Source organism: Equus asinus, chromosome 13 (assembly GCF_041296235.1).
Source record: "Equus asinus isolate D_3611 breed Donkey chromosome 13, EquAss-T2T_v2, whole genome shotgun sequence".
NCBI classification, from domain to species: Eukaryota; Metazoa; Chordata; class Mammalia; order Perissodactyla; family Equidae; genus Equus; species Equus asinus.
Window position 1 is genome coordinate 41,302,886 of NC_091802.1, and position 16,598 is coordinate 41,319,483.

The 16,598-nt window shown below is 58.4% G+C and overlaps 1 protein-coding gene and 1 long non-coding RNA gene across 2 annotated transcripts; one reads left to right on the plus strand and one right to left on the minus strand.

The window, feature by feature from the left end:
* The first annotated feature begins 3 nt into the window (after positions 1-3).
* On the plus strand, positions 4-9,846 carry LOC123276084 (uncharacterized). Its single transcript, XR_006512346.2, has 3 exons — positions 4-181; positions 2,665-2,752; positions 9,712-9,846. It is a non-coding gene; the product is annotated as an uncharacterized lncRNA (long non-coding RNA).
* P3H4 (prolyl 3-hydroxylase family member 4 (inactive)) lies at positions 9,800-15,777 on the minus strand. Its single transcript, XM_014833512.3, has 8 exons — positions 15,232-15,777; positions 14,984-15,136; positions 14,701-14,872; positions 13,823-13,951; positions 12,834-12,979; positions 12,094-12,177; positions 10,536-10,680; positions 9,800-10,235 (listed from the first exon to the last, which is right to left on the minus strand). Exons 1-8 carry the CDS (start codon positions 15,709-15,711, stop codon positions 10,213-10,215), a joined length of 1,332 nt encoding a protein of 443 aa, XP_014688998.2. The 5' UTR covers positions 15,712-15,777; the 3' UTR covers positions 9,800-10,212.
* Positions 15,778-16,598: the final 821 nt, after the last annotated feature.

Here is a 16,598-nt window from a genome sequence, read left to right on the forward strand (position 1 = left end):
CCCAGGGACTGCCAGTCGGCTCTGGGGACGGCCTCCAACTTGAGGTTTCCATCGTAACTCCGCACCTATTGGCAGATAGAAGGTTACCTCTTCCTGATTGGGCAAGGTGTTGTCAGTGAGACTAAGGAAAGAACCAATGGGAGGGACGGGGTGTGTCTTGCCCCACCCTAGCTCTGAGCAGGTAAGACTCACCACTCTCCCCTTCCCCCTACCTGTCCAACAGGTGAGTCAGGAGGCGCCATGGGAAAGGACAGACGCCTTCCCCAGCCAGCCAACTCAGCGTCAGGCATAATGCTTCTTTGGGCTTATTCACCCTTGCCACAAAGTGATAATAACATATTTGTATAGCACTTCATAGGCTGTTTGCTGGGTTGGGATTTTTTTCCCCAAAGAAGGAATGCTCATGAGATTTAGAATTAGAAGGCCTGGGTTTGGGTTCTGCCACTTAGCAGCTATATGATTTTAGGCAAGTTACTTCATCGTTCCCCCTGTTTCTCCTCATCTGTAAAATGGGTACATTGGCTCTCTCTCTCTCTCTCTCTCTTAACAGGGTGTGTGGGGATGACATGAAGTAAGGTTTGTGAAATCACTTGGACAATTGCTAAATGTTAGAATTTAATGATATGGTTTTTTTTTTTCATTCTCATGGTTGTTCTGAAAAATTGTTAGGACAACAAAATGATCCTCATTTCAAAGATGAGGAAACTGAGGTTCAGAGAGGTCACAAAACTAGAAAGTGGCACATCCTAAACTAGAACCCCTTTCTTCTAATTTCAAGGCTCACCAAACCACATGTTCTCCTGGTGGATTAACAGCACTGACATAAATGTCAGAGCAGTGGGGAGGAGCCAACAAAAAGGCAAAAACAAATTCCGGAAAGAGACAGGAGAGCAGGGATTTGGGACGAAGATAAAGTATTTGGTGGGTATGCAGAAAATCAGGCAGTAAGGAAATCAACACTGGCCTGAAAGAAATGGGGCAGCAGGCCCTTCAGTAGTGGAAGAGTCTGGGTTAGTTACCAGAAAGCCCTTCCCAACAGGCAGGTTAAGAAAACAACGGTCTGGGGCCAGCCCGGTGGCACAGCAGTTAAGTTTGCATGTTCTGCTTCTCAGCGGCCCGGGGTTTACCGGTTCGGATCCTAGGTGCGGACATGGCACCACTTGGCAAGCCATGCTGTCGTAGGCGTCCCACATATATAAAAAAAAAAAAAAGTGGAGGAAGATGGTGACAGATATTAGCTCAGGGCCAACATTCCTCAGCAAAAAAGAGGAGGATTGGCAGCAGATGTTAGCTCAGGGCTAATCTTCCTCAAAAAAAAAAAAAGAAGAAGAAGAAGACAAGGGTCTTTCCTTCCTGTAGTTGATGAAATGAGTGCTGCTGGTGGTTGTATTGTGTGTCAGGGGTCCTATAGACCTTCATTCATCAACACTTAAGTATCGAGCACCAACTGTATGCAAGGCACTGAGTTAGAGCCTGGTGACATGGAAAATCAAAATGATCCCAACTTTCAAAGGACTCCCAGAGGGCTAAGTGTAAACAGGTCACCTTAGCCAGTCTGTGTGTGTGCATGCGTGTAGGGGGAGGGGTTGTTCAGGAAAGGGTCCTCCCTCAAAGAAGCGTTAGAGTCCCAAAGCTAGCACATAGGTGAGCTGGGTGAAGGAAGCCCAGGAGCATCCTTGACCACTTTCCCCACCAGGAAAGATGGCTGAACAGTCACACTTCTGAGGGTTATGCCATCCAAGAGGTCTTCCTGGAGTGGGCCACCCCTGCCCACTCACCTACACCCCTGCTACACTGTGCAGTGACCAGCCCCCAGCTTGGGAGGAAAAGAGCTCACCCTCCTAGGCTGGGTTTCACTTCCTCCCTCTCCCACTTCCCACCTTCCCCTCCCTGTCCACTTCCCTCCTCCCCGCCACCCCCCAACACACACACACAGGCATATACCCTTCCCAGACCAGTGCCTGGCTCTACTCCTTCCTTTCTCCTGACTTCAGCATACAGGCAGGGTAGGGCTGGTTGGCTGCAGACGGGTTGGGGAGCCCGGGCTGGGTGGAGGGGCAGAAACAAGGCTTCAGAGTAAAGCCTGTGCGTGTGTGTGTCTCCCCAGAATGCTCCCTGTGTGTCAGCCTGGAACATGCTGCAACACACCAGCCCCAAGCTCAGCGCTCAGGCCAGCCCGGGGCTGGGCGGAGGCACGGCCACTGCAGCCGGAAAGGCTGGGATGAGAGCTGCGTCTCTCCTCCCAGGTCAAGGGGTTTTCTGCACATCTATTAAGCACCTACTACATGCCTGCCAGGTACTGAGGATTCATCTGTAGGATACAGAAAAGAATCAGAAAATGATGTTGACGAATCAGTTGTCCATATAGGGGATTTGGTCTCACAGGGCAGGAAGGTGCCTAGGGACAGGGATGAGAGTCACTGTGTGACAGTCTCCTCTGTAGCTAGAACTTGAAGGAAAGGCCACAAGACCATCTTACCCAGTCCCCTGCCTCCCAGCCTTTAAAGGCAGGGATTTCTCTGTTTGACAAATCTCCAGGAGAGGAGAGTCTCCAGCCTCCCTTACATGAATGTCCTTGTCTCCTTATTCTAACACTGGCAAGTTCCTTCTCATGTCTAGCCTCAATTCGTATTCCTGCAGTTTACACTCATTTCTCTTGTCCAGAGTTCAGTGGAAGCAGAGTCCTTGGGCCTCCAAGAACACATACAGTTAATTCAACACTGCAGCTTTCCGGGGCCTTGGAATAAAGAAGGTAAGGGCGCCCAGTGGCCCATTCCAAGCTGCCCCAGAGACAGAAGCTACTGGCAGACAGGGGTCCAAGGAGGGGCTGTTGGGAGGGAGGGGAGCTGGTGGCGGACGGGGAGGCGCTTCCCTGGGGGAAGGTGAACAACAGCCAAGTGCCCTCCCTACTTGATCTGGCTTCCCCTCCCCCCCAGGAGGCCTCTGGGCCATATAAGGAGGTGAGAGTTTCTGTTGTCTGTTCAAACTCAGCCCTTTCTCTGTGGGGCCCCTTCCCCAGACAGAGGCAGGCAGAGATTTAGATCTGCACAAGCCACACACAACCTTCTGTGCTCACACCTCAGGGATAACGCTCATGGGCACAGATTCAGATACACAAATGCCAGATGTGTTAGCGCTCTCTCCCCAACACACAAATACACACACACACACACACACACACACACCCACCCCTTCTTCCCTCCTCTTCGGCTGTGGTGGCCTCAGGGACACTCAGGGATGGCTACCTCTATCGAGAGAGACCAGGGTGAGGATCTGGGTTGCTAAACTTCAGGCTGAGGCTGGGCCCTTTCATCACACCGCAGCTCCCTCTCCCGTGGCGTTCCAGCAGAGGGAAAGGAAAGCCCACAAGCCGGGGTCCTTCCCAGGTGGCAGGCTGGAATCAGCTGGCAAGAAGAAAAGCGAGAAGCATCTTGAGCACAGGCCATCTCTGAGCCCGGGGGCAGAGCCATTGTAGATCCGGGAAAGGGGCCCCTGTGCTGAGTGGCGCCCCTCCAAAGGTCCCCTCTCCAGCCCTCCTTGGGTTGAGCCCTCCACACATGGCCAAAGGGATGAGCCTACACAGAGTTGATAGCTCTCCCCTTCAAGACCACACTCTGGGTACGGAAACTCTGCAATTCCTTGCCCAGCGCTGACGCGGCTTCTAGGGCTGCGGTCTCTCACTCCAGCCCTTCCTCCTGAGGACAGCAGCACCGTACGTAGTATGTGCACATTTAGGCAAAGTGGTGATGAGGGGCGGGGTGGACACAGCACAGACAAGCAAGCTGGGGTGTCCACACACATGTGCTGGAGGCCCTTTGTGGTGTCGGGGACCCCAGGGTTCAAAGGGAAGGGGAGATGGCCCAGGGGCTGGGGGCCAGGGGCCAGTGATCCTGGAGCTGCTGTGTTCTGAGGAGTCTGAGAATTCTCAGTTCCATCTTGGTCATTGCGGAGATGTACTTATCAAGCTATAGCTTATTTAACAGTTTGTTTGCTCGGTTTTATCTTTTTTGGACTACAGTGTGTGGACCTCCCTTTGCACTCCTGCCCCTGCCCCCTTGTGTTGCAGGGGACTTACTCGGGTGACCCCTTCAGGGCTGGGGAGGGGAGACTGGCTCCCAAACTCTTCTAGCGGGAGGGGCCCAAGCATCAGGGGAGCAGGAGCAGGGCAGGATGGTGCAAGGAGGAGGAGCGGGGAGGGGATGGTCCTGCCTTTTTTGCTGTCCTTTGTCCGGGGGAGGAGCCTGGAGGCCAGAGGCTGCCCACGGCCTGGTCCTGTGGGCGAGTGCCCAGCCAGCAGGCAGGGCCCTTAATTACAGAGGTAGCTCCAGCGACACTTCACTGCAAGGCGTGTGGGTGGGGATGGAATGTGGCAGGGAAAAGAGGGAGACAAGAAAACAGAGATAGGACAGGCCAGAAATAGCACAGGCCAGGGGGAGATACCAGGGGCCATGGTGGTGGAGGAAGCGGGTGGAGGAAAGTCAGGACTTCTTCAGAAAATGTCTATCCCGGGGTCACCCCCCCACCCCCACCCCCACCCACCCCAACCCCCTCAAGGTGCAATTCCAGGGCTTCAGGAGCCCAAGAGGGTGGGCTCCAAGCTTCAGGATTGTATTCTGGAGCTGGGTCTCCCTGGCTCTCTGAGCAACCCCCTCCCCCTCCTGAGTGGATTGGGGCAGGAGAGAGGGGGCGAGGCCCTGCCACCTGAGTCACCCCCCTTGCTGCTCCTGGCCTGGGCAACTCCACACACAGGCTGACACAGCTGGGGCCCCACCCACCCCGCCAGCCTGCCTGCCCCTCCCTCCCCCAGCAAGCCAGGAGAGATGCCTGCCCTGACAGGCGCCCTTCCCACTGAGGCCACCCCTTCCCACGCTCTCATGCACAAGCACACACACACACACACACACACACAGAGGGCAGGAATTTCTCCCTGACCTGTCGAGAGTCCTTGGGAAGAGGAAGAAGAAATGGTTGAATCAGAGCCCTACATGGGGAAACTGAGGCTGGAACCAGGAGAGCAACGTCCCTAGGGTTACACAACGAAATTCCTGGCAGAGCTGGGACTTGAACCTTTGTCACCTGCCCACCTGCCATTGGCCCACCACTCCCACAAATTTAGGTCTCTTTCCATCCCAACAAGATAAGGGCGGAGATGAGAACCAATTTTGTGGGAAGTCAGCTTGAGGTGTCACTCCAGGAAAACCTCGGGATTAGAGAGCCAGGGCTGGGGGAGGGGCGGCTGCGGCTGGCCAGCGTCCTCAGGGGTCTAAATCAATAACAACCTCCCCTCACTTCCTCTAACCCCCCTAGGCGAGCAAGGGCACCACCCAGAGCCACAGCAATCCAAGATGCAAAGAGACCCTTCCCCCACCTCCGCCCGCCCTCTCCGCCTCCCTGGTCCCCCTGCCTGGGTGGGGACTGGGGCCAGCACTTGGAGGCCCCCAGCCTGGTACATTAATCCCATCTTCCCCAGTGCCGTCCCTCGGCCACCAGGGAATTTGAGAGTTGAGATCCTTGAATATTTCATCAGCACTTCAGCCTCCAGTTGAAGAGGCAGCCAACTTACAGCTCATGGATAATTGATGGCCCCAGCAGAGAACCTGGAAGTGGTGAGGGGGAGGGGCAGGGAGCCTGGAGGCGGGTGAAGCCTGGACCCCACGTTTGATGAGGGTGCTGGAGAAAAGCCATCTCTGTCCAGAGTGTGTGTGTTGGGGGGCAGGTGAGGGACAGTGCCGTCTTTGAGGATGCCTATGTATTACCAAAGAAAACCAGGGTTATCGAAATAATTGTGCTAAGGTTAAAGTCACATGACAAGCATTTTCTGACTTCATTCCTGTCCCTGTGTCTCTGTAACTTGTACATAACCTCCTTTGGAGGTAACAAAAATTTTTAATAGGATGTCCTTCATGGCTGTGAGGCCTCCAAAAAGCCCCCTGCTCCCCACATCCACGAGGGTCTAGGAGAGAGGCCAGACTCTGCACTTAGATTAGCTGAACCTTGCTCCTTCCCAGCCTCCTCCTCCAGGAGGGCCACAAGGATTTAGCCAAGTGGTCAAGGGAAAAGGAAGGAATCTCGTGTGGCCTCCCTTCACTTTGCTCCGGGAACATAATGTCGCACTCTTCTTCTAAAAGGAAAAATGGAAAAGGTGACCCGAAATGGAAGATGTCAAGTTCTCTTGTCCTCTTCCTTGCGAGTGACCTAAGTTCTTCTGCCGATTCAGAGGATCAAGTACATGTGGAGGGGAGAGGGGTAAACAAGCAGGCACATCCTCCTTACCTCAGTTTCCCCACCTGAGTCATGGGCTCAGAGGCGCTCCACCCCAGGGGCTGTCTGGGGGACAGAGGAGATGCTATCCAGGCACCCTGGCGCCAGGTGGGACCCAGGCAGGTGATGATTATAGGGTGGCTTGTCCCCAGGTTGGCCTGGGGTCTGGGCTGGAGCTGGCTCTGGTGGGCAGCCCAGCCCGGCACACTCCCATCTAACCCCCCAGGCATCTTGGCGCTTGAGCGCGGGAAGGAGCCAGGCAGGGCTGCACCAGCCATGCTTAGAGTGACCCAGGCCCTGGGGCCCAATCCTGCCTCTCTGGACGTCAGTTTCCCCATCCATGAAATTGGAGCCACCTGCCAGAGCTGTCCTTGGAGAGAAGTTGCAGGAGAAGGCCTGGAGGAAAGTCCCAGGGTGGGGAAGCTGTGGGGGGCTTGGGCCCTGCGGCTGCCAGGACTTCCTCAGTCAGGTTACGCTGGTGGCCCCTGTGCCAGCTGGACACTGCCTTCTGACAGAGAAAGGGGTTGCTCTTTGTCCCCAGGGGAGACTCGACTCTTCCAGAGAAGGGGAACACGGCGGTGAGGCTTCAAAAACTATTTCTCAAACCTAAGGGGGGGAGTTTCTTCCATTGGAATTACCTGGAATTTGGGGGAGCCCATGGGATACCCCCCCTCACCTCCGTTGGCCATCACTTCTCAAGATTCAAGAAGAGGCTGGTCTAAGTGAGCCCAGCAAGTCTGACCCCAGGCCCCTAACATCCGGCCCAATCCCATGTTGCTGACAGTGGGGGTGGGACCAGGCCCTGGAATCAGGCCTGGCAGAGGGAGCCTGACTGACTGCCTGCTCTTCCTCCCCTTCCTTTCCCCCTCCCTTCCTCCCTACCCCTCACTCCTCCCCTCTCTCCCTTCTGGAACTCCTTGCCTCCCTCAGTGGGCTGGGCAGTGTGGGGTTTTGTCTCCACATCTGGCCCTCACCTTCTCTCCAGGCCCCAGCCGACAGCCTATAGGGACAAAGCCAACACCAGAGACCAGGGCACCTTCTCCTCTCTCTCCCTTCTCTGAGCAGCACTGATTTGGGGAGAAAAGGTTCAACCCCAGCTCAGCCCAGCCACCACCCGCCTTGAGGAACCTTGGGCAAGTTGTTTCTGATTCCCCAGCCTCACCTGTGGCAGTGGGGAATTGATACCTACAGTGCTGGACTCTTTGAGGGTGATGAGGAAACTGCTGAGTGCCCGGCACACAGTAGGTACTCAATACATTGTAGTCGTGATGTTCTCCTTAGGATGGGATCTTTCTGGGGCCAGGACACCTCTGGGGCATCTGAGTCTGGCCCTACTATGTGAGGCCTCCATCCCCAGTGCCCTTTGGCCATCCCTAACCTCACCTTCTACTCATTATCCTACAAATGCTACAAGGATGAGATGCTGGGTGGGGATGTTTGGGGCGGGGTAAGGAGGAGCCAAGTGAGACAGAGATGTGGAGGAAGCCAGGGCGTCTGGGCTGGGTGGGGTTGGGAGAATGGGCTGGAGGGCCCCAGAGGGCCCACGCTGGAACTCACTGGAACTCCGTCTCACCGGTTTGGGAAGCTGGCCTGGCAATGGGGAGACGCTAGCATCAGGGAGAGGCGGGAGGGGCTGGGAATGGGGTGCTGAGTAAGGACTGGAGGGGGAGGGCCTGGGCAACGGCCTGGATGGGGGGGTGAGTGCCCAGAGAGGGGCCAGCCTTCTGTTCCCAGGGGATACCGCCTCACACACACACACACACACACACACACACTCACCACCACACACTCGGAGATGCCACTCTCAGATGCACACTTGGACACACACATCAACACCCTTCTTAAGCTGCAACCCCTGTGCTCTTCCCCAGCTCTATTTTTCCATCTCACTTATCTAACATAAGCGGATAAGTTATTGATTATAAAATTTATTGTTTACTGCCAGTCTCCTGGCTGGGATGCAAGCTCCATGAAGGCAGGGTGCTCAGCCTGTTTTGCCCACTGCTGTATGCCCGGCTCTCACAGCGTGCCTGGCACATGCAGGTGCTCAGTAAATACATGCTGAGTGAGTGGACGAACCCCTCTAGAATCACCTTCACGGATGCATGCACACTTGGAGATGCACGTGCAGAGACACACTCAGACCCAAGACGCTGCCATGCCACACATTCTCAGACATGTGCACGTAGGCACACACTCACACCCAGACGAGCACACGTCCACACAACACACAAGCACACAGGCCTTCTCACTGCCGCACACAGGCACTTTCAGACTTACACCCAGCCGTCCAGATTCCAAAGCTCCTACTCACGGCAGGCACGCTGGAGCACATCCCCGCTCCCCACCCTCTGAAGTGCCAGCCCCAGGCAGCCCCTCCCAGAAACAGGGGCAGGGCCTCAGTGGAAGCTGTCTACACAGCAGCTTGAAAGGAGCAGGGTGGGGCAGGGCCACCCTGGCACCAGGGAGCTCTCTGCAGAAGCTACCACTGCAGACCCACCTATGGGAGAGAGGGAGAGTGAGGTCATCGATGCTCCCAGCCTGGATCCCGCCCGCGCCCCAGATTCAGACCCTGGCCTCCCCATCCTCATCATCACCAAAGGCCTAGGGGAGGGGCTTGGCATGGGGCAGGGAGTCCTCAAGGGCACAGAGATGGGCGGGGCCCAGGCCCAGTCACCTGGCACCTCCCGGGGGAGGGCAGGGGTGTGGACACTGAGACTGGGCTTCCCAGGTTCAGCTCCACTCTCCAGTAGGAAGAGAAGCCTCGTCCACTGCCGTCCCTGGCAGGCCAGAAAAGTGGGGAGTGAGGCAGAACTGTTACCTGGCTGGCCCTGGCCCAGGGTCCCTGCCCAGAGGGACCCCTTTTGCCCCCACCTCCCTGCTGTGGAACATGGTAGGGACACTGGTGAGTCACAGGGCTGGGTGGTAGCCGCTGGGCACCACCCTCACCCTCACACCTCCAGACTCTCTGCCTCCTGGAGCCGACGCAAGATTGGGCAAGCCGGTCTGGCAGTCCCACTACCACCATGAAGTCTCATGTTATCAAACCGTATCCCCAGGGTCCTCTGGCCACTGAGATGGGGCCCCAATCCCCGCCCACTGTGGAACAGAATGGGCAGAAAGGGCAGGGCATGCGCTCTAACTCTAAGGAACGTGGGTCAGTAAATGCCTGGAAAGTACAAACCGGAAGTAAGTGTCCTTGGCCCCCTCCCCACACTCCCACATTCCCTGAGGGAAGCGGTGCTGAACTAGGAAAATGCAGGACATCCCCTCTTAGAAATCCGAAACCACCGTCTTCCCAGCACTCGGGCGGGAACTGCGTCCTCACGCCCCCTGGCGGCAGGATGCGACTGCACGCTGTGCTCCTCGCTCTCACTCACAAACACCCAGGGTCCAGAGAGGGCAGCCCCGGCCCAAACTGTGCTCCCTCCCCCGCCTCCGCATTTACAGGTGAGGGGAGATGAACGCAGAGGGAGGGACGGAAGGGCCTGCGCCCTCACCACTCAGCCCAGAGGAGAACGGACCCCAGGCGCTGTGATTCATCCAACAAGAAATGTTTATTGAGCACCCACTGCTAGGAACCACTGGGCTTCTGGTCCAGTGCTCTTCATGACACCAGCTGCCCCTCTGCTGTCTGCAATTCAGGCTGAGACCTCATCTAGGAAGAGCTAGAATCTTCTCCTCCAGGAGACTGTCCAGGTGGGGAGAGCATGGAGAGGAGGATGGGCCGTCAGCAGCTGCAGCACCACCATCCTGTGGTCCAGAGACCCAGAGAGGAGGCACAAGGGGTCTGGGGAACAGCACCCACAGGTGGGATGGGATGGGGCCTGGTCAGCTATGTCCATTTTACATTTTTAATAAATAGTTCTTGCTGCTGCCCAGGCTGGTGAGGGTGGTGCCATTGGGCCAAGGTTTCGCAAGCTCTTGGGGAGTGCAGGGGTGGCCCTCTTCTCATGCTAGTTCAGGCTCCGGCTCTGAAAAGGAAAGGAGAGAGCATTGGGGTTAGCCCGCCACCCACTCTCAACAGGCATCTGGGTGCTGTCCTGGGGGGAGGTGGGGCAGGCCGGAGTGAGGCTCCCAGGAACGGGTCTCAGCTAGCCTCAGTTCCAGGAAGGATGCCATCCCCTCAACACAACAAGTGGGACAAGAGTTGCTAACAGGCTGGAAGCCCCCAGAGGAGAGTCCCAGCACCCACTGTGCATATTCTACGGCCCCTGCAGCCCAGGGCATGGGTCCTTCTATCCCCACCCTCCACCAGGACTCAAGCCACTGACCAGCCTCGGCCTCGTCACCCTTGGCTTCCGGCTCCTGCCACCAGTCAGCATACATGCCCTCCTCGTAGTCACCCTCCCCCTCAAACTCAGCATCGGACGGGGGCTCCTTGGGCTCCACAGGCAGTTCTGTCTCCTCCAGCTCCATCTAGAGGGGTCCCGGGGTGTGGGGAGAAACCAGGTCACAGTGGGCACAAACCAGGATCGGCTCCCTTCCTGGCCAAGGGCACCCCCCCCCCCCCCCGCCCCACCTCAGGCCCCTCCTTCCCCAGGCTCAAGATCTCACACAGGAATGATCTGAGGGCCTATTCCCAAACTGCCCCCTCCTTGAGCTGATCCCCGGCTCCACCAGCAGGGAGTCAGTGTTAGCATAAGCATCATCACCCTTTCCACAGCCCCTTTTAAGCATAAAGACCCCCGTGAATACTGCTAGTCCATGCCTACTGTCTGCTCATGAGCTTTCCCAGCCAGAAACGCCTCTGCTCCGCTGAGCGGGAGAGCTCCTGTTTGTCCCTCCCCCACCAGGCACCAGCTCCCGGATGCGGCCCTTCTGATGACCCCAGCGGGGTCTAGAGTCCTCCTCTGGTGCCCTGTGCTGATCCGTCCCACAGTGCAGCACTGTTGGGGCCTCCCCCACTAGCTGTGCACCTTTCATCAACTTAACCCCGCCCAACCACGGGGCCGGAGCACCTACTATGTGCCATCTCTACACTAAGTGCTTGACAGACTCAACCTCATTTCATTTTCACCACGATGATGTGAGAAGGCCACTCTTCTCCCCGTTTGATGGATGAAGAAATGGGAGTCCGAGGGCTACTTAAGACTTGCTGGGAGGCTGCCCAGCCGGGAAGTGGTGGAGCCAAGTCTAGCTGCACCAAAGCCCGGATGCTACTAGTGTAGACCCTGCCCCCGTGTGATGAGTGGGGGTCGGGGGGGCATCAGCAAAGGAGGGGATGAATAACTAAGCACTGAGCAGCAATATCTCGGAGAATTCAGGCTCTCAAACCCTCATTCAGAATCAATGTAACACGCCGTGGTCCTTCCCTCCTGGCGTCCTGCGTTCGTTCGTTCATTCCTTCATTCATTCACTGGTTTGTTCATACTCAGCTTCTGAGTGCCAGCTCTGTGCCAGGTTCAGTGGGAGAGCTGGGAATAACCTGGTCCCCCATCTTGGAGGACCCCACTCTAGGATAATGGCTGGAGAAGGGGACTGGGGGTGAAAAGGACCAGGGCTGCAAATAACTGTAGGTCCAGGGAGGCACGGAGAGTCAGAGTTGGCACCGCGAGCCCAGAAGACAGAGCCAGGGCATGCAGCAAGGGCTTTCTGGAGGAGGTGCCACTTGAGCTGGGCCCGGGAGAGCAAGATTCAGACATGCAGAGAAGGGGGGCACGAGAACACTGAGAGAGGAGAGAAGGCAGGCGTAGATAAGGGACAGGTGAATCTCCCCTGCCTCACAACAGCTGACTGCCAGGAGTTGGGGCTGAGCTTTGGCACAGCGGCCCCAGGAAAAGGACCAAGGTCCCCATCACTGCCCATCCTGGAGGGCAGGGTACCACTTACCTCGTCATCTGACTGCAGGTACATGTGCGCAAACTCCAGCAGCTCCCGCAGCTCAGCAGTCTGGTTGTGGTAGAGCATGGCCTCCTGGGAAAAGGGCAGGAAAGTGAGGTGAGCCAGACCCTGCTGCCAGACGGTGGTGGAGCCAGAGCTCCTAGGATCTGGGTTCTCTGGCTCTTTCCAGCTCAAGGAGCAGGGAACAGGTATCAGCTCACATGCTGATCCAAGGATCATAGCTGCCTGGAGTGCTGGGTTAGGAAGGATCCTGAGCTCTCAATGAGAAGGAGTTCCTCAATCAACTAGCAATGTCTGCCACTGACAGGGAAAGTGGCAGTGGCACCATGTGTCCCATATTTGCCAGGCTTGCCCTAGGGGCAAGACTTTCCAAGGGGTTTCCTCAGTTGGTCCAGACTAGGGGGTCCCTGAGGACGAAAGGCAAAGGCCAGCAGTGAGGGGGATGAGGGTGGGGCGAGGAGCAGGCAGAATGGACAGGTATTTTTGTATTTCCCACAGCCCAGGCACGGTGCTGTCAAGGTGGCAGCACCACCCCTATTTTGCAAGTGAGGCAACAGATCCAGAAAGAGTCGGTAATGTCCCCAGGCCCCTGCAGCTGGTGGGCCGGGTGTGAACCCAGGACTCCAACCACAAGCCATATTCCTTCTCACTTCCCCTCCTGCCTTCCCAGGAAGCCAGGATTCATCAAACCATGGGTCCCTGAGAGCGTCGCTGAAGGCGGTGCCCACCTCCCGGGGCTGGAAGTCATCCTCCTCCAGGCCCCAGCGAGCCCGGTGGAAGCGGTAGTACACCAGGTTCTGCTGCATGACACTGTCCTCGGGGTCGAAGAGCATGTAGCTGGCAGCGCTGCGGGCGGCCTGGCGCACATCGTTCACTGTGGGCAGGACAGGAGTGAGGAGCCCTGCACTCGCCCCAGCAGAGGGGTAATCCCCCAGCCCACCCCCGACCCCAATTCAGTCCACTGCCCCTGGCTCCCCAGCCACCTCCCGGAACATCTGTTGGGCGCCTCACCTGCCCCCTCAAGAATAATGCAAGCTAGAATGTACTGAGCACTTACCGTGTGCCAGGCCTGTGTAACTCATTAAGCCTCACTGTTACTGTCATCCCCATTTTACAGACATGAAATCCAAGGCACAGAGAGGTTAGGTAAGCTGCTCAAGCTCACACAGCTGAGCATAATGGTACTGCGGAATTAGAGGCTCGTGGCCTCGCCCTCAATCTCTTTGCCTAGTGAACCCATGAACGGTCTCCTGGCCCCTTGGTCCTCAGCCCCTCCACTCCAACTCCAGCGTCTGTCTGAATCTTGGCATCTCTGTATTGCAAGAACCCTGGAGATTGTTCGTCCCAGCCCCAGCTGATGCCAGGATCTCCCTCAAGCCAGGAGAGCCTCAGTTTCCTCATCTGAAAAATGGGTCCAGTAATGTCAGCTGCAGGGGGTTGGTAAGAGGATCAAGTGAGATAAACAGATGTGGCAGGGCTCTGTAAGCCGTCAGGCGCTGTGCAGTTGTTGGCTATCTAATCATTTACCCCAGAGACCCTCGAATTCTCCCCTGAGGCTGCTCTCTGTTCCCTCCTCTCACCTGGCCACCCCCAGCCTTCCCTCCCATCGCCCAGGGTCCTCGATTCCGATTCCGATTCCGAGGGACAGCTCCCCACGACTCTGCAATGCTGCCAGTGCAGCGCTCTCCCTGCCCCCCCGGCCCACCAGGAGGCTCACACTTGTAGTAGGCAAACTGCAAGTAGTGATACATGGTGGCCACGAACTTCTCCACGAAGTAGCCACCCACGTTGGGGGTCAGGTTGGCCTCACAGTCCACCTTGCACTGCAGGGACTCTGCAAAGAGATCTGCGGGGTGAGAGGCAGGGGTGAGGAGCTGGTGGCATGCTGAACAGCTCCATCCCACTGGTGCGGACCACGGAAAAGACCTCCAATCCCAGCTCTGCCCGCTGAGCCTGTTTCCTTGTCCGGAAAGTGCGTTGTGCGATCTCATGAGACAATGTGCGTAACGTGCTCGGTCAATGGTGAGGGATGCTGAGGAAGACTACCGGGGGCTGGGCTGACTTACCACCCCGACCCCAAAGCCACAGGGAGCTGACGTGAGGTGTGGACGTGTTTCTGAAGCCCAGAGAGAGCAGCTCAGGACAGCTCTTCTGCCCCAGCTGAGGGGACCCACAGTTAGGGATGCCAGGCCAGGTGTGATTTCTGCCCACAAAATGCTGGGCTGTTTCCCACCTGGGCACCTTGGCACCTGCATCGCCCTCTGCCTGGAGGGCCTGTGGACCCCACCTCCCAGACCCTTTGGGGATGTCGCCGCTTCTCTGTACGGATGCCCAGCACCTTGGTCAGTCCTGACTGCAGTGCAGTCCTCTACGGGAGCCTCAGGGGGTCCGTTAGCCTGTGTGACTCTCTCAGCCTACCGAAGGCTCCCCGGGGGCCACTGGGATAACACTTTACTCCTGTCTGCCTCCCAGGCCCTTAGCAGGCGCTCCATAAACGTGTGGTAAAGGAGTATTTGTGTTAAGGGGCCTTAGCAGTTCTGGGAAGCAGGGCCTGTGGGTGAAGGGGATGTCCGCAGGGTTCCGGGTGGGGGATACCTGCTATGGCTGGGTAGAAGTCCTTGAAGTCCACCTGCTCATGGGCCCCCTCGCAGCCCGCCAGACACCGCGCAAAGACGCCCAGGTACTCGGCCAGGGCCCGCTCCATGTCTTCGGTGCTGCTGCGGAAGTCCCCGCTGTTGTAGAGCTTCACGGCCCGGAGGAACACGGCCTGGAGGGGAGCGGGGCAGGGGGTGAGGGGGAGCCCAACGCCTCCCCTCCTCTACAGGCCTTACGGGGACACAGGGAGGGGCGTCGGGCCGGCCCTACCCCGCCACCCCACCTCGTAGGGCTGGGCCTCCAAGTCCGTCAGGGGCTCCTCCGCCGCGTCCAGCAGCCCCCGGTAGTAGCTGAGATACTTGGCCGTCAGCTCATGCTTCGGGTTCCTTTGGAGGAAAGTGTAGGCCGCGGCCACCGCCTTCTCCAGCCGGTTAGCCTGTGGGGTGGGGACGGAGCCGATCGGTGGTGCCCGAGCGCATCGCCCCTCCCGCCCCGACGACGGCTCGGCCTCGGAGGCAGGGCGGGGCCCACCTTGAAGAGCGCGTAGTGCAGGTACTGGTAGGGCAGGCGGCTCTGGAAGTCGCGCAGCAGCTGCCGCGGCGGGTAGGGCACCTGGAAGGCGGGCAGCGAGCGCTTGCAGCGCCGCAGGCAGGCAGCGCGCTCCAGGACGCGGCCGAAGAGCCGCAGCTCGCGGGCCCACTCGTCGCCGTGGCTGCCGTCGGGGCCGGGCGCGGGCCCGGGGGCCGCGGCGGCGGGCGGCGCGGGGCCGCTGCAGTTGGCGTGGCAGAAAGCCTCGCTGTCCCGCAGCAGCCGGTGCAGCCGCAGCGCCGCCTCGAGGTAGCGCGCGCTCTCGCGCCAGCTCTCGCCCTCGTACTGCTCCAGCGCGTGCCCGTAGGCCGCGGCCAGGGGCATCAGGTCCTCGGGCGGGAAGCCCCGGAAGCTGTACTTCTCGTACTGCGCCCCGGCGCTGCCCAGCAGCAGCCACAGCAGTCCCCACGCCGCCCGCCCCATGCCCCCGCCGCACCGCCGGCTCTCCCGGGAGGGGCTGCCGTCCCGGCCGGGCGGGCGGACCCGCGGGGGCGGGCGGCGCAGGGCAGGGCCGGCGCGCCCGCTGGGTCTTAGCGCCGGGCACTGGGGCAGCAGGGCTGGGCGGGGAGAGGTCTGGGTCAGGTCCCCCGAGGGCCAGAAGACTGCGTCTCCCCTCTTTTCAGAGGGCCCAGTGGTGTCCTGCGTCCCCTACTTTGGCAAGACCTCCTGCCTTTGGGGGCCTTCCCCTTGACAGATGGTGAGTGGGCCGGGAACGCTTCCCCAAGGATGGGGAGCCTGGAAAGCTCCTCTCCATACAAAGACAGTCCCCCGCGTTGAGATCGAGAAATTGAGGCAAGTGCCACCTCCTGCACCCTGCCCAGACCCTGGAAGCTGGTCTTCCTTCCACACAGCGCCCCTTCTGCACACTCCCCACCCCCAGCCCTGAAGAGGCCACTCCAAGTGCTCCCCCAGCCCGCGACGGGGAGGCGCGCACCTGGTGTGACCCTTCACACCCTCCACTTCCACCACCTCCCGCTCCATCTCCAGCCCCACGTCAGGAAGTCCTTCTGGCAGTTCGGCTTTCGTGGGACAAAGCAGCTCGTCCTTGAGGGGGCAGTCCCGGGAACGTAGGGTAGCGGGGAGCACTGAGATACCCCTTATTTTCTGGAGCCTCACCAGCCTCCTGAGAGGCCTTAGATTTGGGCGTACCAGCAAAAGAAGCCAGGGATGCCCCAGGCCGGCTTTAGGACCCGGAGGCTCTGGAAAAAAAAGACACTCAACTTTTTTTTTTTTTTTTTTGGAGTCTGCTCCGACTTCTCATCTTTCCCTAACCTCCCTCCCCCTCCGGGCCCCAGGTCTCTCAGCCTCGC